This window comes from Lynx rufus, unplaced genomic scaffold (genome assembly GCF_022079265.1).
Source record: "Lynx rufus isolate CCGP_SWC_20201006 ecotype Redwood Valley unplaced genomic scaffold, mLynRuf1.p SCAF_41, whole genome shotgun sequence".
NCBI classification, from domain to species: Eukaryota; Metazoa; Chordata; class Mammalia; order Carnivora; family Felidae; genus Lynx; species Lynx rufus.
The window spans coordinates 1,749,863-1,770,588 of record NW_025814858.1 but is presented as its reverse complement, the minus strand read 5'-3'; the positions used below and the strand labels follow the sequence as shown (position 1 = coordinate 1,770,588).

Genomic DNA, 20,726 nt, shown 5'->3' with positions numbered 1-20,726 from the left:
AACTCTCACAGCCTGCCGCCTGATTTGGCTTCATGGTAGGAAATTCATCAGGGCCCGGCGGCGGCGGCGAGACCTGGCAAGCGCGGGCGGCCCCTAGCGGCCTCACATCCTGAGCCGCATGAAGAGGCGGCGGCGCAGGCCCCGGGAGGCCCTGGCCCGGGCCCCTCGGGGAGGAGCCTCTAGCGCTGCAGGAGGGGCCGCGCTGGAGGCGCCTGAGGAGAAGGTGGTGTACACAAAGGGGCACCCGCCCCACGAGGCCCGCCTCCAGACGTGCCGGCCAGCTGCCAGGAGGAGGCGCCACGGAGCCCGGACGGTCGCGGTCCGCCAGAGAAATGTGCTGCCCCCGCCACCGCCGTCCCGCGCGGACAGCAGCCACCGCAAGCCCGCGGCCCCCGGGCCCTGCTCCGGGGGCCGCACCCTGGAGGAGAGTGGGAGGGCGGCCACCCCGACGCTGACCACCTTGCCCACCATCCACGTAGTCGGCGACGTGTGGGTCGAGAGCAGCCTGGCAGAAGCGCGGCGCCACGCGCGCCAAGTGCTGGGAGTGAACCTGGCACCCGTGGTGAGACTCTGCCGCTTCCCAGTGCCTGGGCTTGAAATGCGGGCCACCGCCGCGCGACCTCTCAGCCCCAGGACGGGTTGTGCCTGGAGGGATGAACCAGTGAGAGCCGGGCCCGCGTCCCCTAGTGCACTTTACGGGCGAAGAAGCACCAGAGGGTCCCGGCCCGCGTCCCCGGGATGCGGCGCCGCCTTCTGGGACTCCGGGGCAGCTGTGCCCTCTGCTGCCTCCCAGCACCGGGTCTGCGGAGGGAGGAGACCCCTGGACCGCAAGGGAGGTCCCCTTGCTTCCTAAGCCCAGATTGAGAGGTCTCTAGGACTGTAGGGGCAGATCCATGTTCTCTCTTGTTCCCTCATTGGTCTGAAGTCGTCAGAAGAAGCCTTTCCACCCCCACCCTCTCCAAAGGAATTTGGTTCCATGCTTGAGTAATAAAGCTGGAGTTTCTTTGCTGTTCACCCACCTCCCGGCTCCTCCCGCCAATTTCTTTCTTTCTTTGTGTATATATATGTACATATCTTCTAGGATGTTTTAAAGTACATATTCTTAAAATGTTTAGAAGAGACAGTAGAGAAAATATGGTGTGACTTAGGCGTCTGCACTCAGATTAAAATAAGATTACTGAAGTATAGTATACATTCAAAAGGACATATATTATCTTTTTCATGTTTGTTTATTTTTGAGAGAGAGACACCATGTGAGTAGGGGAGGGCCAGATAGGGAGCCACAGGATCGAAGCAGGCTCCAGGCTCTGAGCTGTCAGCACAGAACCTGATGCGGGGCTTGAACTCACAAACCATGGGATCATGACCTGAGCCAAAGTTGGACACTTAAGTGGCTAGCCACCCAGGCACGCAAAAAAGAACATATATTATTAAAAGTATTCTGAGCACAGCTTGATGCAATTAAGTTCAATATACTTGTGGAATCAGCACTCATTAAAAAAGGTACCAGGACCCCAAGGGACCACCTGTGCCTCTTTCAGTCACGGTCTATCTCTCCTTTGGGACGGCAATTATTCTGACTTCTTACAGAATATACCACTTTTGCTTGTTTTGGGACTATATAGAAATGGAATATATAGAATGTGTCCTACACCTAGCTTCCTTCACTCAAACTTATGTTAGTGATATTCATGTTATTGTATATATAGATACTTTCTGCTCATTGGTGTATAGAATTTCATTCCATGAATAGTTTACAATATTTCTGCAACTCTTGGTGGACATTTAGGTAGGTTCTGGCTTAGGGTAATTATGAATAAAGCTTCAGTGAACATTATAGGACATGTCATTTGGTGAACATTTTCTACAATAGTATTTATTTATCTAGGAGAGAATTTGCTGGGTCACGTGTCATCCAACTTATCAGCTTTGGTAAGATTCCTCCAAACTGTTTCCAAAATGGTTATACCGATTTAAACAATCTTCTTTCTATACTAGTGCCTGCATAGTGCCTGTGAGCTCTGAATACTTGATAGCCTTGCTAACACTTGCTAATATGGTCTTTCTCATGTTATCTATTCTGGCAGGTGTACAGATTTTTTTTTTATTTGAGATATATCAATCCAAGTATTGTATACAAATAGTTAAAAAAAAAAACCCACAACATCCGAATTGCAGATCAGGACTTGCAATAAAAAATCAAAAGCTTTTTTCCCCATGAACACCTCTTCCCCAGAGGCAACACTTTCTTTTGTCTTTTTTTCTTTTTTTTTTTAAATCAGGGCTTTTTTTTTAATTTTTTTTCAACGTTTATTTATTTTTGGGACAGAGAGAGACAGAGCATGAACGGGGGAGGGGCAGAGAGAGAGGGAGACACAGAATCGGAAACAGGCTCCAGGCTCCGAGCCATCAGCCCAGAGCCCGACGCGGGGCTCGAACTCATGGACCGCGAGATCGTGACCTGGCTGAAGTCGGTCGCTTAACCGACTGCGCAACCCAGGCGCCCCTTAAATCAGGGCTTTTTTAAACAGACCATTTTTTAAGGACAATTTTAGATTTAGAGACAAATTGCACAAAAAATACAGGTTCCTCACCCCCGGTTGTTTCTATAGTACCTTGCACTAATGTGGATACATTAATAATAAGTGTTGGATGAGCCATTCTTGATTGACACATTATCATTTGAAACATTATCATTAACTAACAGTTAGGGTTTATTTTGTGTTATATAGATTCATAAGTTTTGAGAAATGTATAATGGTATGTATCTACTATTGCAGTATCACACAGAATAATTACACCACCCTAAAGTGCCCTGTGCTCCGCCTATTACCACTTCCTCTCTCCCCCTAAACCCTAATAGCCACTGGTCTTTTTACTGTCTCCGAAGGCGTTTTGTTGTTGTTGTTGTTGTTGTTGTTGTTGTTGTTGTTGCTGTAGAGGTGTCGTTGTTTTTTCTTTTGTTTTGTTTTTCCAGAACGTTATCATAGTTGGAAACGTAAAGCAAATGGCTTTCTCGTATTGGATCCCTTCACTTAGTAATCCACACTTAAGTTTCCTCCATGACTTTTAAGTAGCTCCCTTTCTCCCTCTTTCCTTCCCTCCTCTTCTGTCTCTCTGCCTCCCTTTCATTAAGGGAGTTTATTTTCTAAAACAGCTTTTAAAAAACTGGATTACAGAAAAAGACTGGAAAGTGCAGAGTTCCCCTGTTCTCCCTCCTACCCCCCAAAACATAGTTTTTCCCTATTGTAAACTTCTTGTGTCAGTGTAGTGCATTTGTTACAACGGATGAGCCCATATGAAAACTATTATTAACTAACGTCCGAAGTTTACCTTAGCATTCACTGTGGTGTGCAGTTAGGTGAGTCTTGACAAACGCACAATGCCATGATTCAAAGCATTTCACTGTCTTACAAGATGTTTCACTGCCATAAATATTCCCTGTGCTTCATCTATTATTCATCTCTCCCTTCCCCCCTGAGTTCCTGGCAACCACAGGTCTCTTTCCTGTCTCCATTATTTGAGGCAACACTTTTAACTGTTCCAGGTTTATATTCTTTTGTTAGGAATCTTCATGAATATAAGTCATATAGTATACTGCTGCTTATTGATTTGTCAGTTTTAAGCCCCGTCTACTGACTTCCTATGTGAAGTTGACGTATAGGTCGCTGAAGCCACCTGTCTTCTCTCTCCTCACCTTCCAATATATTCCCGAACTTCTATCTGTATACTGTTTCAGTCAGGTCCAGCCAGCCGGTGAGTCACTATAGGTATTTTAAACAGTTACACACGTGATGGGAAATCCCAGAAGCCAAACAAAGGATGGCGAAGCAATCAGGAATTAGTATCGTCAGAAAGCTGATTCCACCCCCAGAGCTAGAGAAATTCAGAACCATACCTAGCAGGAACTGAGAACATGGGAGAAGAGGCTCTTGGAAAGAAGCTAGAATTTGGAGGAGATAAAATCACTGCTAGGAAGTGGAGCAGGAGAGAGAAAAACCTCTGGGCTCATACCTTCCTCCCTTTCTCCCATCAAACACCATTGGTCAAACCACTCTGGAAGCCAATTGGCAAGGAACCAGGAAACAGAGTCTGTAGGAGAAGTGCAGGAACTGGATCTGAGGGCAAAAAGACATAACGGATGAAGTTACATATAGGTACTAGTTAGGGTTCCCCAGAGACTCAGTATCAATAGGAATTGGTTCACAGGATTACGGAGGCTGAGAAGGGCAGACCCAGGAGATCCAGTAGTTTAGTTCCAGGCAGACTCCAAAAGCCTAAGAATCAGGAGAGCTGATGATGGATGTTCCATTCCAAGTTTGAACCTGAAGTCAGGAGACCAATATCGCCGCTTGAAGACAGTCAGATAGACAGAGTGGATTCTCTCTTACTCCGCCTTTTGTTCTATTCAGGTCTTCAATCGATTAGTTGAGGCCACCCAGTGTTTGGCAAGGCAATATGTTTTGCTTAGTCTACTGATATACACATGTTAATTGTACTAAGAAATGTCCTCACAGACTCACTAGAAATAATGTTTAGCCATATACCTGGGTACCCTGTGTCTTAGCACAGTTAAAACATGAAATTAACCATCACACGATATAATTTTATGTTTGTATGTATGTATGCATGTATGTATGTATGTATGTATGTATGTATGTATGTATGTATGTATGTATGTATGTATGTATATGTACGTATGTATGAATGTATGTTATTTGGAAGAGAGAAAGAGAGAGAGAGATAGAGAGAGAGAGTATGCTCAAGCAGGATAGGGGCAGAGGGAGAGAATTCTGAGCTGTCAGTGCAGAACCTAATGCTCATCTTAGTCTTATGAACTGTGAGATCATCATCTGAGCCAAAATCAAGAGTTGGATTCTGAACTCACTGAGCCACTCAGGAACCCCACAAGATGTAATTTTAAAATAGAGAGCTATTTCCCTTACCTGTACTATCATTTTTCATTCCTTACATTGTAAGATAAAGGTCTTCCTTAACCTTGCTGCACTTTATCTCTGCCTCCCATCAGCTTTGGGCTTCTGTTTGTCATTGTTGTTAACACTGCTATTATGCTCTGCAATCAAGTCTCTTTAGAGGGTTCAAGGTTGATTCTAAAACTTGAACACTAATAAATGGTTTAAATTATTGGGATTATTAATTAATATGCAAACATTAGAATTACTACTCTTTTCCTGGAGTCCTTGGACCTGCTGAATGAGGACATCTCTGGCATCAAGGTGAAATGGATCCTTTCTCTTTGTATCCCATCAGTGCTTTAAACCATGCCATGTTTCACTTGGCTCATTCAGACTAAGACCGACTTATGGATATTTTCTGGTTCTCATGAATTTTCTAATTGCACTTCTTTGTTTTATTGCACTCTTTCAGTGTTTTCAAATCATGCCACTTTATGACATCTTCCTGCTAACCTCTTAGCGGTCTCTCACTGGACCCTTCTCTTTTCCTGCCTCATTTAGGTGGTGACTCAGTAGGTCTGCTTCCTAGCTTCCTTTCTGTGATTTTCCTTTGCTACGCTCCCAGTTTGTTTCCATGGTTTCATGGTAATATGGCTATCTGGGAAGTTAGGGAGCATGTAAAAGCGGGAATCTTGAGCCAGACGGCCCGGGGTTAGACTTTACTTGTTCCACTTACCAACTGTGTAAGTTGGATGTTGCATGAGTTATTTGGCTTCTTTATAACCCTCTTTCCTCCTCTCGAAGATAATCATGGTAATTTTGTATACTTTATAAGTTTGTTGTGTGCTTCATATGTAAAAATATATGAAAATAACCCATATCAGTGTCTGGCACAAAAATAAACACTCTGTTAGTGTTGCCTATTATTAAGTATAATTTCTCTTTATTTTTTCTCTCCTTGTTTTGCTGGAGTACACCTTCAGATAACCTCCTGATGAAGAATGAATAGAATCAATTGTTCTGAGTCTTTGCACGTCTGAAGATATCTTGAGTCCACTCGCCAATTTCATTGATAATTTTGATCCGTGTAGAAATCTAGCTTCTTTTTTTAATTGATTTATTTTTATTTTTTTAAAGTTTACCTCCAAATTAGTTAGCATGTAGTGCAACAATGATTTCAGGAGTAGATTCCTCAGTGCCCCTGACCCATTTAGCCCGTCCCGCCTCCCACAACCTTTCCAGTGACCCTCAGTTTGTTCTCCATATGTATGAGTCTCTTCTGTTTTGCCCCCTCCCTGATTTTATATAATTTTTGTTTCTCTTCGCTTATGTTCATCTCTTCCACTCATAGAATTCTAGCGTCTAATGGCCAGTTGCCCCTTCCATCGATTTTCCCCTAATCACGACACCACTGGAACTGCAATATCTGCTCTTTAGAGTGTTTTTAACTCACTATCACTTCCACCTTCTATTTTTCAAAATCATTCAGTCCGTCTGGCCTATGCTTAAGGAAAAGGGAATAGAGGTCCCCCTTTTGAAGGGCTTAAAAGAGTATTTATGAACATATTTTAGACTGCCACAGCCTGTCTGCTGGCCTCCTATTATTCACTCTCATCCTGCATGAAAAATATCCTCACCCTACCCCAAGAATCCTCCCTCTTAAAGACCCAACCCTTGTAACATCAGCTCAAAGTCCAGGATATTTTTATCTAAATTACGTCCAGGTGTGAATGAGTCCCCTTGGGCGCACTGGTCCTCGACTACACTTTCAATCTGAAGACCTATGAATGAAGACCTATGAATTAAGCATACAACCAACACGGGCATGTGATAACCAGAACACACACACACAAAACACACACACACAAAACACACACACACACACACACACACACACACACACACACACACACACACACACACACACACACAGAAAAAACAAACAAACATGCCAATAAAACACAAACATTGCTGTTCCAAATGAAAGGAAGGAGGTAATCATGAATGAGTCACTGTTCCATAGCAATTCTGAAGTTCAGCTGGCACAGGTAGGCAGTCCTTTCTTTCGGTCTTAAGGCCTGGGAATGATTTTCCAAGGCCCTAGCTCCTCCAGGGTTCTGGCTTTCAACCTCCAAGTCATTCTTCCCTTCTCATGAAAGGTAGCCTGTGTCTACAGCCTTATGGTTGTCTCGACCTACTTACTGATTGTAGGAGTTTGTGGGTCCAAAGCCTTCTTTCATTTTACTCTCTGGGATTAAGTAAACCCGTCTCTACCATGTACTTTTTCAAACATTTATAAGGAAAAACACTCCTAAACTTCAAGTGATATTGTAACAGAGAGAACCCTGTGCCCCACAGTTTACTCTGCGAGGGTATGCTTATGAGATAGAACACTGGTATGCTCCAAGACCCTTCTTCATTTAGGAAACTTTTCTACCATCTTTTCCCCGACGTCATCTGCTGAGTGATGTTGGTAGTAATTTCACCTTCAATAAGAGTGACATTATTGATGGTATCTGTGCTAACAAAACATGAAATTGTATTTGAATGGCATTGAGGAAGTGCAAGTAGTATCGGTTAGGGACGTGTTCAGCTGTCACAGAAAGGCTGCCACCAGTGGCATAATCAAAGAGAGTTTTACTCACAAAGAGGCTGTAGGCTGTGCTCCATTAAGGCAGCAATGTCATCTGCAGCAGGCTGCATGGAATGGCAGAGCTGCCAATTTCTTTATGACCTCCTACAAAATTTTGGGAAAAAGGGTAGCAGCCATTAATATAATAATACCAATGTTTTTACCACTTACCGTCTTCAAGATGCAGCACATGTGTGAGCATTTCAAGCTCACAGCACGTCGGTGAGGTAGAATTGTTGATGTCTTTTGGAGGTCATTCGTTTTCTTCTTAAGTCAAAAATTAGCTGTCATATTTCTAGGGCATGTGGCTTCACCAAATCCCCTCCTAGGTTTCCTTTGCTTATCAATGCATCAAGCAAACTCATAGGTATTCTAGAATTTAATACTTGTGGGCCATGGAGAAACCAGTTCGGCCTTATCAAGTCACATTAAATACTCAAGCCATTCAGTATACTCTCAGATGAACCCTTGGAAGGTGCTCCTGTATTAGCGTTGTATTTCTGTTGGCAAGAACCTTGCCTCCTAGGAGGCACGGTAACTTTCATATCTATTAGTAATGCCGACGAAGTACAAACCAAGAGTTTTCTTTGCCTTCTTCTTGACACGTTATAATGTATACTAAGTTACCACGTTTCCTTGTTTTAATTCTTAGCATCATATACCCACTGCAATATCATCAGCGAACAATGATGGCCCCGAATGCAGCATCGTCAGCTCTGGAAACTTCAGATATGGCCACGGTAACAGTTAGAGTGGACTCCATCCAGTTCTTGGCCACTTGGGCTTCTCTGATTCTCTCTATTTATCTACCTCCCACCCCACACCCCCAACCCCAGCAGCAGTCATTTTCTGGTTAGTCAGAGAATCTCCAGCAGATACAGATGCAGATGCAGATCATTTCTCTGGATAAACTTTATGGTTGACTGTGGCCTGGGTAGCAGGACTGGTTCAGACAGAAACACCTGATTTGGGTGCCATCAAGCAGTATCTGTGCCCTCCCTGAGAAATGGGACAGTATGCATTTCAAACACTTCAAGGCTCCACTTCTCCCTGCAGACTTCTGTGTTTTGTTGCTTTCATCCACCTACCAAAGCAACCCAAACTTTATGCTAAAGAGAGTGGGGCTCGTGTGTCCTTTGCAGATTGGAATGCTGTTCCTAGTTTGGGTTATCTTAACAAAAACGGGCACATTATCTAAAAATGTAGAATTCGGTGTGAATTCGGAATCCGTACCTGTAGGTAGCCCACCGTGATTCCCTTGATTAGGGAGAGGTATCAGACCATACTGTAAGAAACCCTGCCTTCGAATGCTACAGCTCTATGGACTTTCGAAGCACTATTTTTAACCTGGTTATCCAAAGTCGTTAAGTCTTTGTGAGTATACATTCAGAGCTTTTTTAAGTTCTGGATCGTAGTCTCCAATTTTTTCATGACCTTCCTAACCCATTGATTCCCAGAGTTCTCTTTATTTTTGAATCGTTCTCTTGGGCATTGACCAACCTGTCAAATAAAACATTTCCTCAATTTGAATATGTGAACATTTAAGAGCAGTCACGTGTTCAGTGCCCAAATATTTTATTATTTCCGTTAGGAGTTTATTCTCTCTGTGGACGGCGAAGAAACAAATGCCGGTTTTTGTTTTTGTTTTTGTTTTTCATTTTCCCCACATAAGTAAGTACATGTGCAAGGCAGAATGCTAGGTACCTGTCAAGTGTAATAGGACGTTCAGGAGTGTAAATGAGATTTCTCTCATCAAAAAAAGAAAAAAAAATTATTTGATGAACTAAGATATGCTAAGCTTTAAAAATGAAAGGAAAATAGCCATGAACTCAGATAAAAGTTAGGCAATTAAGTACTTTTCCCTAGAGCATCAAGGAGTTATGAGAAATACCATAATCTGTAGAGTTTGTACTAAAAAGCTCTACTGACACGATGATAAAGCTCACCTTTAAAGCTTGCTTTGTGTACTGATATTATCCCTTTCTTCTTGAAATCTAAAGAAGTTTTTCTCTTTGGCTGTTAACATGAAATGAAAAGACACTTTCCCCCTATCTTTTCTTCTGCTGAGAAAAGATTTAAGCTGAGCTTCTTCCAATAGTATTTTATGTATTCGTTGCTTTTTAATCTTCATCCTTTGTCCAAAACAAGCCTTGAGATTGGGAATGATGTGGACTATTTCTAACCCAAGCTCACAGGACTTAACTTCTCATAAAACCCATCATTTGAGGAGCCATTGAACTCGTATCATGGAGTTCCTTGTGCAGCCCATGGGCAGGATTCCACTGAAACAATTGATAGCCTCGTGGAGACCCTGTCTCTGGAAGGAACTAACAACAAATAAGGATTTGACCTGATAGGCTGATTTTACTAGGAATCTAGGAATCAAGAGGGCCAGAAGTGGGATGGTAGGAGAGGGACACTGGAGAAGTGCTGAATACCTAGGTTCCCTTGAAGCCAACTGAGCAGAGGAAGGTTCTGTCCTGGAGGAGCTTGGCTCAGCAGGGATCAGCTCCCAATTGTTACGGACTTAGTGAAAACACACTCATGAGAGCCTACAAGAAGTATGCTTCCAGAACTCGAAGAGGTTTCGTTCCTTTCTTATGTCTTTCTTTATGGAAAGTGTCTTGGGGGTGCTTACTTCCCCTTTGTGCGTCCACAGTTCTTCTTCCCACTACTTGTGTTGTCATGAACCTCCTTACGTAGCCCTTGCTCCCCTCCTAGACCATGTGTTCCTCATGGGCAGGATTCACCTTAGCCATCCGTCTGTCGTTACTACAGTGCCAGCCATGGGCAAAGGACCCTGGATATAATGAATGAATGCAATGTATTTATGGAGTTTCAGTTCCCAATTTTTACAGAAGAACTAGCTGTCTCACTTCAATTTGATGTGTAACAGCAGCAGTCTATACGGGGGATTGTCTCTTTTTACAAGCACCTGCATCATCAACTTTTGATTAACTCTCACCCTTTTGTGATCAGATGAATTGGATGGAACCTTTGCCATCTCTTAGGATCTTATTTGCAACCCAATACCACTTAAATTCCCTATCCTACCGTAAATTCTTGCTTAGCAAGAAGCAATATATTTCAGTGACTACCCCTGGAGCCAGGCTCCCAGGGATCTCATATCCTATTTTGCTCTATTTCCAGCAGCAGACCTTTGGACAACTTACTTTTTCTCTTTGTTCCTCAGTTTTCTCAGCTGTAACATCAGGCACAACCTAGCACCTTCACCATAGAGCTCTGAAATGAATTCAGTGAGGTAACAACGGTAAACCACTTAGAATAATGCATGGAACCCCCTTCACTGCGAGTCAGTAAACACTCGCCTCTATCAGTGATGTAATTACGTTTTTGACAAAGTCGCTGCTTGCTTACTTAAAACCTTCACGTTGGCTGGGTTGAATGTACAGAACAGGTGAACTATGGAAGGCACCGTGTGAGAGTCAGGCTTACTTGGTAGAATGAGGCCCAGTTCCCTGATGCTGGGGATTGCAAGACGATACTCAAGGGCACAGAGAGGCACAGAGAGGCACAAGGCCCTCGGAACAAACCCATAACGAGATGATCAGAAAGCCATAGGAAAACAGAGGGAACAAACTAATTTTACTTCAGTTCCCACCATACACCAGTACAGTTCTCTGCAATTCACACATGTTTCCCTCTCAAGCAAACATAACAGGCCTGTGGCAAAGGTATTACTATTCCCACTTAACAGGCAACTAGGCTAATGCTTAGACAGTTTAAATAACTTGCCAAATATCACATCTATGTGGCAGAGCTAGGATTTGAACCAGCATCGGTCACATCCCACTGCCTCTGCCAAACTTTAGAGACATCTTTGGAAGAAGTGAAATACGTTAATCCTAATCATGCGCTGAATCACATAGGACTGGATACTATAGGCCCATGAAATCCCAAGGCGGAAAAAAAATTAATTTACGAAGGCTATTTTGCTTACTGTTATATTCCACAGAGTGCACCGCGTAAGTGTTCGCTATTTGTGAAATGACTGAGTTATTGAGGGAATGGACAGAAGTGTGAATACCTATGCTCATACGATTACACCGTGTAGTTTGGTTGAGGATCTCGGGACACTCTGCCTTAGCTCTGTCTTAACACATCAGAGTAACGGGAACGTTAGAGCTGTCATAGCAGGTGAAAGAGAAGGTTACTTATCATACCACTTGTCCCAAATTACTCGTCGGCCAGTTTAAAAAGCAGCACACAGGGGCGCGTGGGTGGCGCAGTCGGTTAAGCGTCCGACTTCAGCCAGGTCACGATCTCGCGGTTCGGGAGTTCGAGCCCCGCGTCGGGCTCTGGGCTGATGACTCAGAGCCTGGAGACTGTTTACGATTCTGTGTCTCCCTCTCTCTCTGCCCCTCCCCCGTTCATGCTCTGTCTCGCTCTGTCCCAAAAATAAATAAACGTTGAAAAAAAATTTTTGTTAAAAAAGCAGCACACAAACATAAGACAGTGAGAGACAGCCAGGAAAGCTCAGAGAGAGGGAGAGAGAGAATCCCAAGCAGTTTCTATGCTGTCCGCACAGAGCCTGATGCAGAACTGGAGCTCGCAAACCATGAGATCATGACCTGAGTCGAAAGCAATAGAGTCACATGCCTAACTGACTGAGCCATCCAGGTGCTCTCACCTTTGTTCAGATAGTAATTCCCAGGTTTTTACGAAGATAAATGACAGACCTCACAACCAACAACAAAACTGATTAGAACGATGTTTCAAAACTAAGGATTGCAAGATTGCAGTAAGGATGTAATATGTGGGAATAATCGGGGTGGGTGGGAGGAAGAAAGGGCCAGGGGGCAGATGGATGGTCTGTAAATGGACGCTGGCATTCTAGCAAAGGTGGACAGTTGTTACTTCCACTCCTTTCCTCCAGAACTTGTTGTCCCCAGCATGCGGTGTCCACTGACCATATGCTTCAGAGCTGGAGGATGGATAAGCTTCCCATTGTAATCAGGGGGAAACATTCCACCCACAGAATTCACTAATTCGCCTGTTCCATAATGTTTACCCTCTTACTGGCATTGCTGAAGGCACCTACTTTCTCCACACCACCATAGAACAGGTGGATTTTCCCTTGTCAGCCTTTGCTCGCTTGCTTGTCAGCTTATTGGTCCCCCTGTGGCTTTATTCACCACTCACCGAAAACTGACTGAGGGACTCTGTGTGCCAGGCTCTGTTCTCGAGGTATACCCCTGCCTCCGTGGTGGTTGTGGGTAATTCTTGACTTCTGGGTTTCCAGCTACTACATCACGTGGGGCTCTCCATCACCCTCTGTTGCTTTTTCATTGTCATTGGGCAGGTGTCTACCTGCTTCTTCTCTCTAATTATGTACATGGTAGAAATCAGTGCTTTGGGGGTTTGGATGACTGCAGTGAACAGACTCCTGGACGTGTCTTCTACCTTGGGGAATTGTGCATATTTGTGTTTCAAAATCTAGTTTATCCTAGAGGTAGACATTTGGAACAAAGCAAACACAGTCCAGACGGCGCTCAAGAAACAAAATTGTTGGATGTGTCCCCGAGCCTGGTAGCAATGCAGGTGGGCTAGAGGTCTGCAGATGTGGAGCTAGACTGTTGTTGGATGACAGCTTCACTGTGCATGTTCAGCTAGGAAGTGGTACAGCTGGAATGAGAATTCTCCTAGTGTGATTCTTGGCCTCATGTTTTCCTGCTGACTCATCGGCCTGGGAGGGCTGAGACCTTTTGGAACTGTGTTGCGTTTTGCTGCAGAATCAAACACTAGCTAGGTTTCTCAGGTACTTATAGAATGGGCTGTGACAGCAAGGTGGGGTGGGGGTCAGGGAGACCTGGCAGGAGGGAGGAAACTGAACAGGCAGGAGAGGGGGACAGACAGAGGCTATTTTCTTCCATTTTGTTCTGGGAAGACCTTAGTGAGAATGTCTAGTCCTGAGTACTGGTGAAGTTTATGTACTGGCCATGGAGTTGGGCGGGCACCTCAGAGAGGTTCCTGAGTCTGTGGGAAGTGTGTGTGTGTGTGTGTGTGTGTGTGTGTGTGTGTTTGTGTCAGAGAGAGAGACAGAGAGAGAGAGACAGAGAGACAGAGAGACAGAGAGAGAGACACACAGAGACAGAGAGACAGAGAGACAGAGAGAGAGAGAGAGAGATGGAGAGAGAAAAGTCCCAGTAAGGGAATGTGATATTTATTCGGATTGCCTCTTCAATACATTTTCAAAGGATTCAAATCACAGGGAATTTTTCTTAAAACTAAATGTATGTACTGAGATTAATCCTAATAACATTAATAAGAAAATAAGATCTAGAAGTTGATGTCCATCAATTTATAAATAAATCCTTCTGGGGCAGAGGGGTCACCATGGTGGAGAAGTAGGGGGATCTGTACATCCCATGTCTCTCAAACAAAGTGCTGAAGCCAAAGCATTTTGAACCCCAAAATCTGCGAGGAAAACAGACTGAATACCCCCTGAAGGAAAGGAGACACCTTGAGAGATGACAGGTGGCTGATTGTGAACTGGGGTACATAAATTGGGCCAAGTAGGAATGGAGGGAAGAGATCCCCTTCTGCGGAGAGACAAAAGTAAGAGAAAGAGTGGCTGCGGAAGTGTACGGGTGTATGTGGATAAGAGGAGAACCTCGGACTGGGACTGAGAGGGATCTTATCTCTAACTGTGGGGCTTTCTTGGGTCTGGGGCTAGGCTCCCTGTTTGCGCACCTGGGGAGGAGAGGAGCCAGCATTGGTTTCAGGGGTAGAGCAGGGGCAGAGTCCACAGAAGGAGACAGTAGCCCCTCCCTGGTGGGCTGTGCAATAGAACAAAGCCTGCCCGCATCCACCACCCACCCCCGCCCAGATCAGTGGCTGGTGGTAGGGCGCAGTCTGCAGTAGGAGAAGGTGGCCCCCTCCCTGGGGGTGTCGCTGTGGGACAAAACAATGCCTGCCTGCACCCAGCATGCCCAAGCTCAGCATTGAGGTCAGCAGCGCAGTGCACAGCAGGAAAACGCGGGGCTCCCTGAAGCACAGCAGCCCAAACAAAGCCAGGAAGACATTTGGAGCTGCACAGAGCGGCACTGCCCCAGTGCCAGAGCACACGGAACGGGTGTGTGAATCCTCGACCAGCGCTGTGCCAAAGGAGTCAGCCGAGCAAGAAGGACCACCCTGCGTGTGCTCTCGGCACAATGAGGACAACTGGAATGGAGTACACCAGGTCATGGAGAAGACGCTGGGCATCACCACTTCACCATCACCACCACCACCACCACCACCACCACCACCACCACCACCACCAAGGCGGGGCCTCAGGGATCAGTCCGAGGGTCCAGAGTGGAGGTGGGACCAGCCTATCCCAAACCACGCCCCTCTGTGCTGGCTACCTGCTTGTCTGATGGAGCAGGATAGGCGCTGTGGAACCAGGCAGCTCCGTCATCCGGACCCGTGATGCTGCCTAGCCTGGAGTAATTCCGGGACAATTCTTGTTATTTAGGCGTATTCTCCCTTCCTATCTCTTCCCTCCTTTAGGTTGATAACTCTGCTTGTTGGTTTGTTTAAGCAGACATTTATAATCCATTCCGTTGATACATTTCCGACCTACACTTATATACTTTCCTTTCTCTCTCCCTGGGATAATCAAGCCATCTAGTTTCTCTGTGTGGCTAAACTTATCTTCCTTTTGTTCCCCCCTCCTTCATTATTTTCCTTTCTCTCTGTCTGCATTAAGCCCTTTAGCCTCCCAGCCTGGTCAATATATATATGTTTTTCCTTCCCCACTCCTGTCATTTCTCTCTTTATATGTGTTCTTCCAACAGCAACGTCTCTACCTTGTTCTGTACTTGTAGCTGGTGTTTCTGGTCTGTTTGTTTGTTTTCTTTTGTTTTTTAATTTCAGACTGTTTTTCTGTGTGTGTGTGAGCGTGTGTGTGTCCATTTATTTCTTTTATTTGCACGTTTCCTTACATGTCTCTGGTTCCTGTTTGTTGGTTTGTTTGTTTTCCTTACCAGGGCTACTTCAAGGAACAAATAAAAGCACCCCTAGTGGAGGGTCAAAAACAACATTACGAGTAGAGAACTCAAAGAGCCAATGTCACAGCAACAGAGAGCAAGTAACACTCTCCAAGAAACACTACCTGCAGGGCTAGAACCTGCACAGGACGTGAGCCCCCTGTCATATAGCAATTCTTGCAGGTGTAGAGCAAATAACAGCTTGTAAACCTCCTAAGAGAGAGAAAACTAGCCAACATAATGACACAGAAGAATTCCCCTCAAAAGAAGTTCCGGGAAGAAGTGGACAGCTAACAACTTGATCAAAACAGATATAAGCTACATATCAGAATTTAGCATAACAGCCAAAAGATGAATCGTTGCGACTGGCAAAGGCGTAGAAGACAGCATGGAATCAATTATTGCGGAGATCAAGGTAATAAAAAGTAGTCGTGATGAATCCCAATGGTATAAATGAGGTGCAAATTAAAATGGAGGCAGCCACAGCGCGGATTGAAGAGACAGAGGGGAGACTAAATGAATCAGAAGGTAAAAATATGGGGAAAAGGAGGGGAGAAAAAGATAGAGAAAAAATTGAGGATCGAGAGGGGAGAATTAGAGAACTAAGTGATGAAATCAAATGGAATATCCATATCACAGGATTTCCAGAAGAGACAGAAAAGGGGTGTGAAGATGACCTTGAACAAATCATAGCTGAGAACTTCCACAAGCTGGGGAAGGACACCGGCATTGAAACCCAACGGGCACAGAGAACTCCCTTCAGATGTAACCTGAGTGGATCTTCTGCACAACATAGAAGGGTGAAACTGGCAACATACAAGCATGAAGAGAGAATTCTGAAAGCAGCTAGGGATGACTGGACCTTAACACACAAAGGTAGAGAAGTATTGGGATAGGAGCAGACCCATCTACTGAAATCAGACAAACCATAAAGGAATAGGGGAATCTTCAATGTGATGAATAGGAAAAATATGCAACCAAGAATCCTTTATCCAGCCAGCCTGCCATTCAGAATCGAAGGAGAGGTAAAGGTCTTCCCAAACAAACCCAAACTGAAGGAATTCACCACCGCTAATCCATCCCTACAAGAGATCCTAAGAGGGATTCCTTGAGGGAAATGTCGCAAGTATCACAAAGTACCACAGACACCAGTACAAGCATGAAAACTACAGACATCACAATACCTCGGAACCATCGCTTTCCATAATAACACTGCATGGAAGTGGAACAAATGCTCCAACCAGAAGACACAGGGTATCAGAATGGATAACACAAAACCAGACCCATCTATTTGCTGTCGTACAGGAGACTCATTTCAGACCTGAGCACACCTTACTATTGAAAGTGGGGGGATGGAGAACTACCTTTCATGCTCCTGGGAGTCAAAAGGAAGCTGTATTAGCCATCCTTATATCAGACAAACTTGACCTATATTAAAGTTTGCAGCAAAAGATGTTTAAGGGCATTATTAAATAATTACAGTGTCTGTCCATCAGGAAGAGTTAACAATCATAAGAACTATGCAGTGAATTCCGAAGCACACAAATATTTAAAACATTTAATCACAAACATGAACAATCTTATTGATAAGAATGTGGTAATTGCAGGGGGCTTTAATACTCAACTTACAACAATGGACAGAAAATCTAGACAGAATCAGGAAAGAAACAATGGTCCTGAATGATACGTTGGACCAGAAGGACGTGACAGATATTTTAGGGCTCTACATCCCAGAGCAGCAGAGCATACTTTCTTCTGGAGTACACGTGGAACATTCTCCAAGACAGACCACAGACTGGGTCGCAAAAAGCCTTTAATAGATATAACAGCATTGAGATGACACCATGCACACTTTGAGATCACAATGTTTTGAGCTTGACATAAAGTACAGGAAAAAGTCTGCTAAACCTCCAAAAGCATGCAGGTGAAAAAACATCCTACTAAAGAACGAGTGAGTCAAGCAGACAATTAGAGAAGAAATTAAAGACATAAGGAAACAAACAAAAAAATGAAAATACAACAATCAATGCTTTTTGAAAAAAATTTAATTAAAAAGATGGTAAAAGGGTTACGGAAGCTGAGTTTTGCATATTTGAGACAGCATGGTATGTACTAAGGAGTGCGAGTGCTTGGGGTAAAGGCCATTTCCATAACTTTCTTAGTTCCGTGACCTTGAGCAATTATAACATCTCCTTCAGCCTCAATTTCTTCTTCTGTACACAGGGTCAATTGAGATGCTTTATGAGGTAACGTGCCTGCCACAGGGAAGTGATTGGTAGCTGTAAGTTCATTGCTTTGCCCCTCGTATTCCCAGGACTCCTGCCAGGGAGCCTGGAGGCCTGCGTGCTGGCCTGAATCTGCAGCACTTTCAGGCAAGTTGTTCACTTTCTGATGAAGGCTTCCCGTTTCACTGAGCCCTTGATTCACCCCATGTGTTCTGGCATCTGCTGCCCTGCGTGGGTTCCCTCCTCCTTTTTAAGACCCTTACTTGGTGTTGTGGGATACAGTGATCACACCACCTGAGCATCAGTTATTAGCAATAAGCGTGACTCCTCTGAGTACCTATGGTATTCTCATTATTCCCACATGAAGCTAGTTTTCTGCAGCTCTGATTATCTGCTAAATTATACCAAGGCATAGTTTAGAAGATTCTTTTGTTGTTGCTGCTGTTGTTGTTGCTGCTGTTGTTGTTGTTGCTGCTGCTGCTGCTGTTGTTTTTGTTGTTTAGAAATCATTGGCTTCAGGTTCATCTAGTGTATCCAGTAACATCTGCAATAACATTGAGATAAACTTTGGTTTTACCCTTTTTCACTTTTTAATGCCAGTGGATTTTGTTTTTGTTTTTGTTTGTCAGCCTCCCTTTGGGAAGTTCTATTTCTCCGTCTTCTCGCTCATGTTTCCTAAATAGACAACTGATTGTTTACTAGTTGCTGTCTCTGGGAGGTTGTTGCTGTTTGCCAGGTGTTAGTGTTGGCATGCCAGGCCTGGTGTGTCCATTCTTTCACAGATTTTTGTTCCAGGTCTTCATGACAAAGACAACAGAATGAAGAAGGTACTGAGTTGAAGCAGTTAGAAATTCACTTCAACTAGGACTGCCGGTGGCAGTGTGCACTGCCTTTAGAGCAGGAGACACAGAAATGAACCACAAGTGAGCCAAATGAGTTGGGTATAAGAAAGAAAAATAATTGCGGCACGATAGTCCAGTTTTCTTTGCTGTTATGTGAACTATGGGATAAATGTGTAACATACTACAAACCCTTATGATTTGGGCTGCTTATTTTTATTTTAATGTTTGTTGGTTGGGTGGGTGGTTGATTGACAGTGTGTGTGAGGAAGGGGAGGGGATGAGAGAGGGGGAAGAGAAAATTCGAAGCAGGCTCTGTGCAGAGTGTGACCTGGGGCTTGAAACCACAAATGGCGAAATCGTGACCTGAACTGAAACTAAGAATAGGTCACTCAACTAACTGAGCCACTCAGGCTCCCCTTGGCGGCTTATTGTATTTGCACATTGGGTCTTCGTGTTGGAAATACCATAGGGAGTGGTGTACATGCATGATCTAACGAAGGTGCAGCTAGGTTGATCTGGCTTATTTTTTTTCCTTATAACACTTTTTCAGGAGTAATATTTCGTAAGTTTATTAGAAAGACAGATTGAAGATTATAATTGGGAGGAAATCAGATAAGGAGTCATTGCAGTTGACCAGGAGAGGTGAACATGACAGCAATTAGTGTGGAAGCAGGAAATGGAGAGATGAGGACAGATGTGGTAGTTTTTTGAAAATGCTTTTTGTTGTGTAATTAACATTATATAAAGTAACTATTTGGGTGCATAGTGCTTTGAGTTTTAAAGATTGTATAGACTCATGTAAATGTCACCCCAATGATAATACAGAAGAGTTCTGTTCCTGGGGCACATAGGTGGCTTAGTCACTTAAGCATCCCACTCTTGATTTCGGCTAAGGTCAAGATCTCACTGTTCTTGAGTTTGAGCCCCTGCTCACGATCTTCCCCTTTGATTCCCCACAGTATCTGTATTTGGACAATAAATTATATTGTTGCCCTAACAATAATCGAACCTGTGTCAGAAGATCCATTTTGAAGATTAAAAGCATTAAAAACAATACCTGCTTATACTATGTGCTCAGTAAGTACTAGTTGCTATTATTAGCTGTGACAACTAGAATCCATGTTTTAAATATCCAGTTTCATGCATTACCCCAGCAGAAAGGATTGTTACTGTTTTCTTTGAACTCTGAAAGTGACATGTTTTGTTGGAAAATGGGGAATCGCCACAGTGTGAGCAAATTTAATACAGTTTTGAAAAATTTCTCTTCCACCTTAACCTAGCATGGGTGAAACAAGCAGCCTGAAAAAAATGGCCATTATGTTTCATTTCACTAACAGGGTAATCACCACCCAGGACATGCTGGATTTACAGAGAAAATACCATGGGGGCTGTTAATTTGGGTTTTGTGTTTAATGTGCTGTTCTTTCGAGTCTGATCGCTAGTTTTCTTTCTTTGGGCATTACCTTCCTTGTCCTCTCCTCATGTCATGTCTAAAGTCAATTGCTGTCCCTTCTTCATACATTCTTGTGCTAGGGGATAAAGAAATTATACAAAACTGAAAAAGCTTTATTTGCAGTAATGGTTTCATGTGCCTACTCTTAAAAACCTTTGACGTGTTTGAGATTGGGTAAAAAAAAATAGTGGGTTAATTGGGATGTGACTTTTCTTCATATATGCATCTTGATCAGAGTTTCTGCTAAACTTATGAGGTAGTCATGCTAGACAGGCGCAGAGGTGGGACGGACCTCGACTCCTGGCCCTGCCACAGGCTAGCTGTGTGACCTTGGGCACTCCATTTGTTTCATCTCTCTGCGTTTCAGTATTTAGCACGCTTAAAAAGGGGGTAAAGATATGTGCTGCTTCCCAAGGTTAAGCATGAGGCTCAAATGGGATGATGAGTTAGTGTGCTCTAAGCCAATGTTGGCCAAGAGTTCCTTTCTTTAAAAATTGGTTGATGTGATTGGGACTCCTTTTGTAAGATCCATGAGCAGAGGCTTGGAGGCAAAGTTGATAAAAATGCTGCTTCTGTTTGTGTGTTTCTGAGTTGCCTGTGGCTGTAGTACTTGGCTATCTAACCGGGTGCTTCTTCAGCATGCATGAAATACTTCAAATGGGCG

General features: G+C 44.0%; 1 protein-coding gene across 1 annotated transcript; it reads left to right on the top strand.

Annotated features, from left to right (window-relative positions):
* The first annotated feature begins 118 nt into the window (after positions 1 to 118).
* LOC124525411 (uncharacterized) lies at positions 119 to 853 on the top strand. Its single transcript, XM_047097790.1, has one exon. The coding sequence runs from the start codon at positions 119 to 121 to the stop codon at positions 851 to 853; it is 735 nt and encodes a 244-aa protein (XP_046953746.1).
* Positions 854 to 20,726: the final 19,873 nt, after the last annotated feature.

Coding starts and splice junctions, on each gene's coding strand:
- LOC124525411 (XM_047097790.1), top strand. CDS start 119: ATGAAGAGGCGGCGGCGCAGGCCCCGGGAGGCCCTGGCCCGGGCCCCT.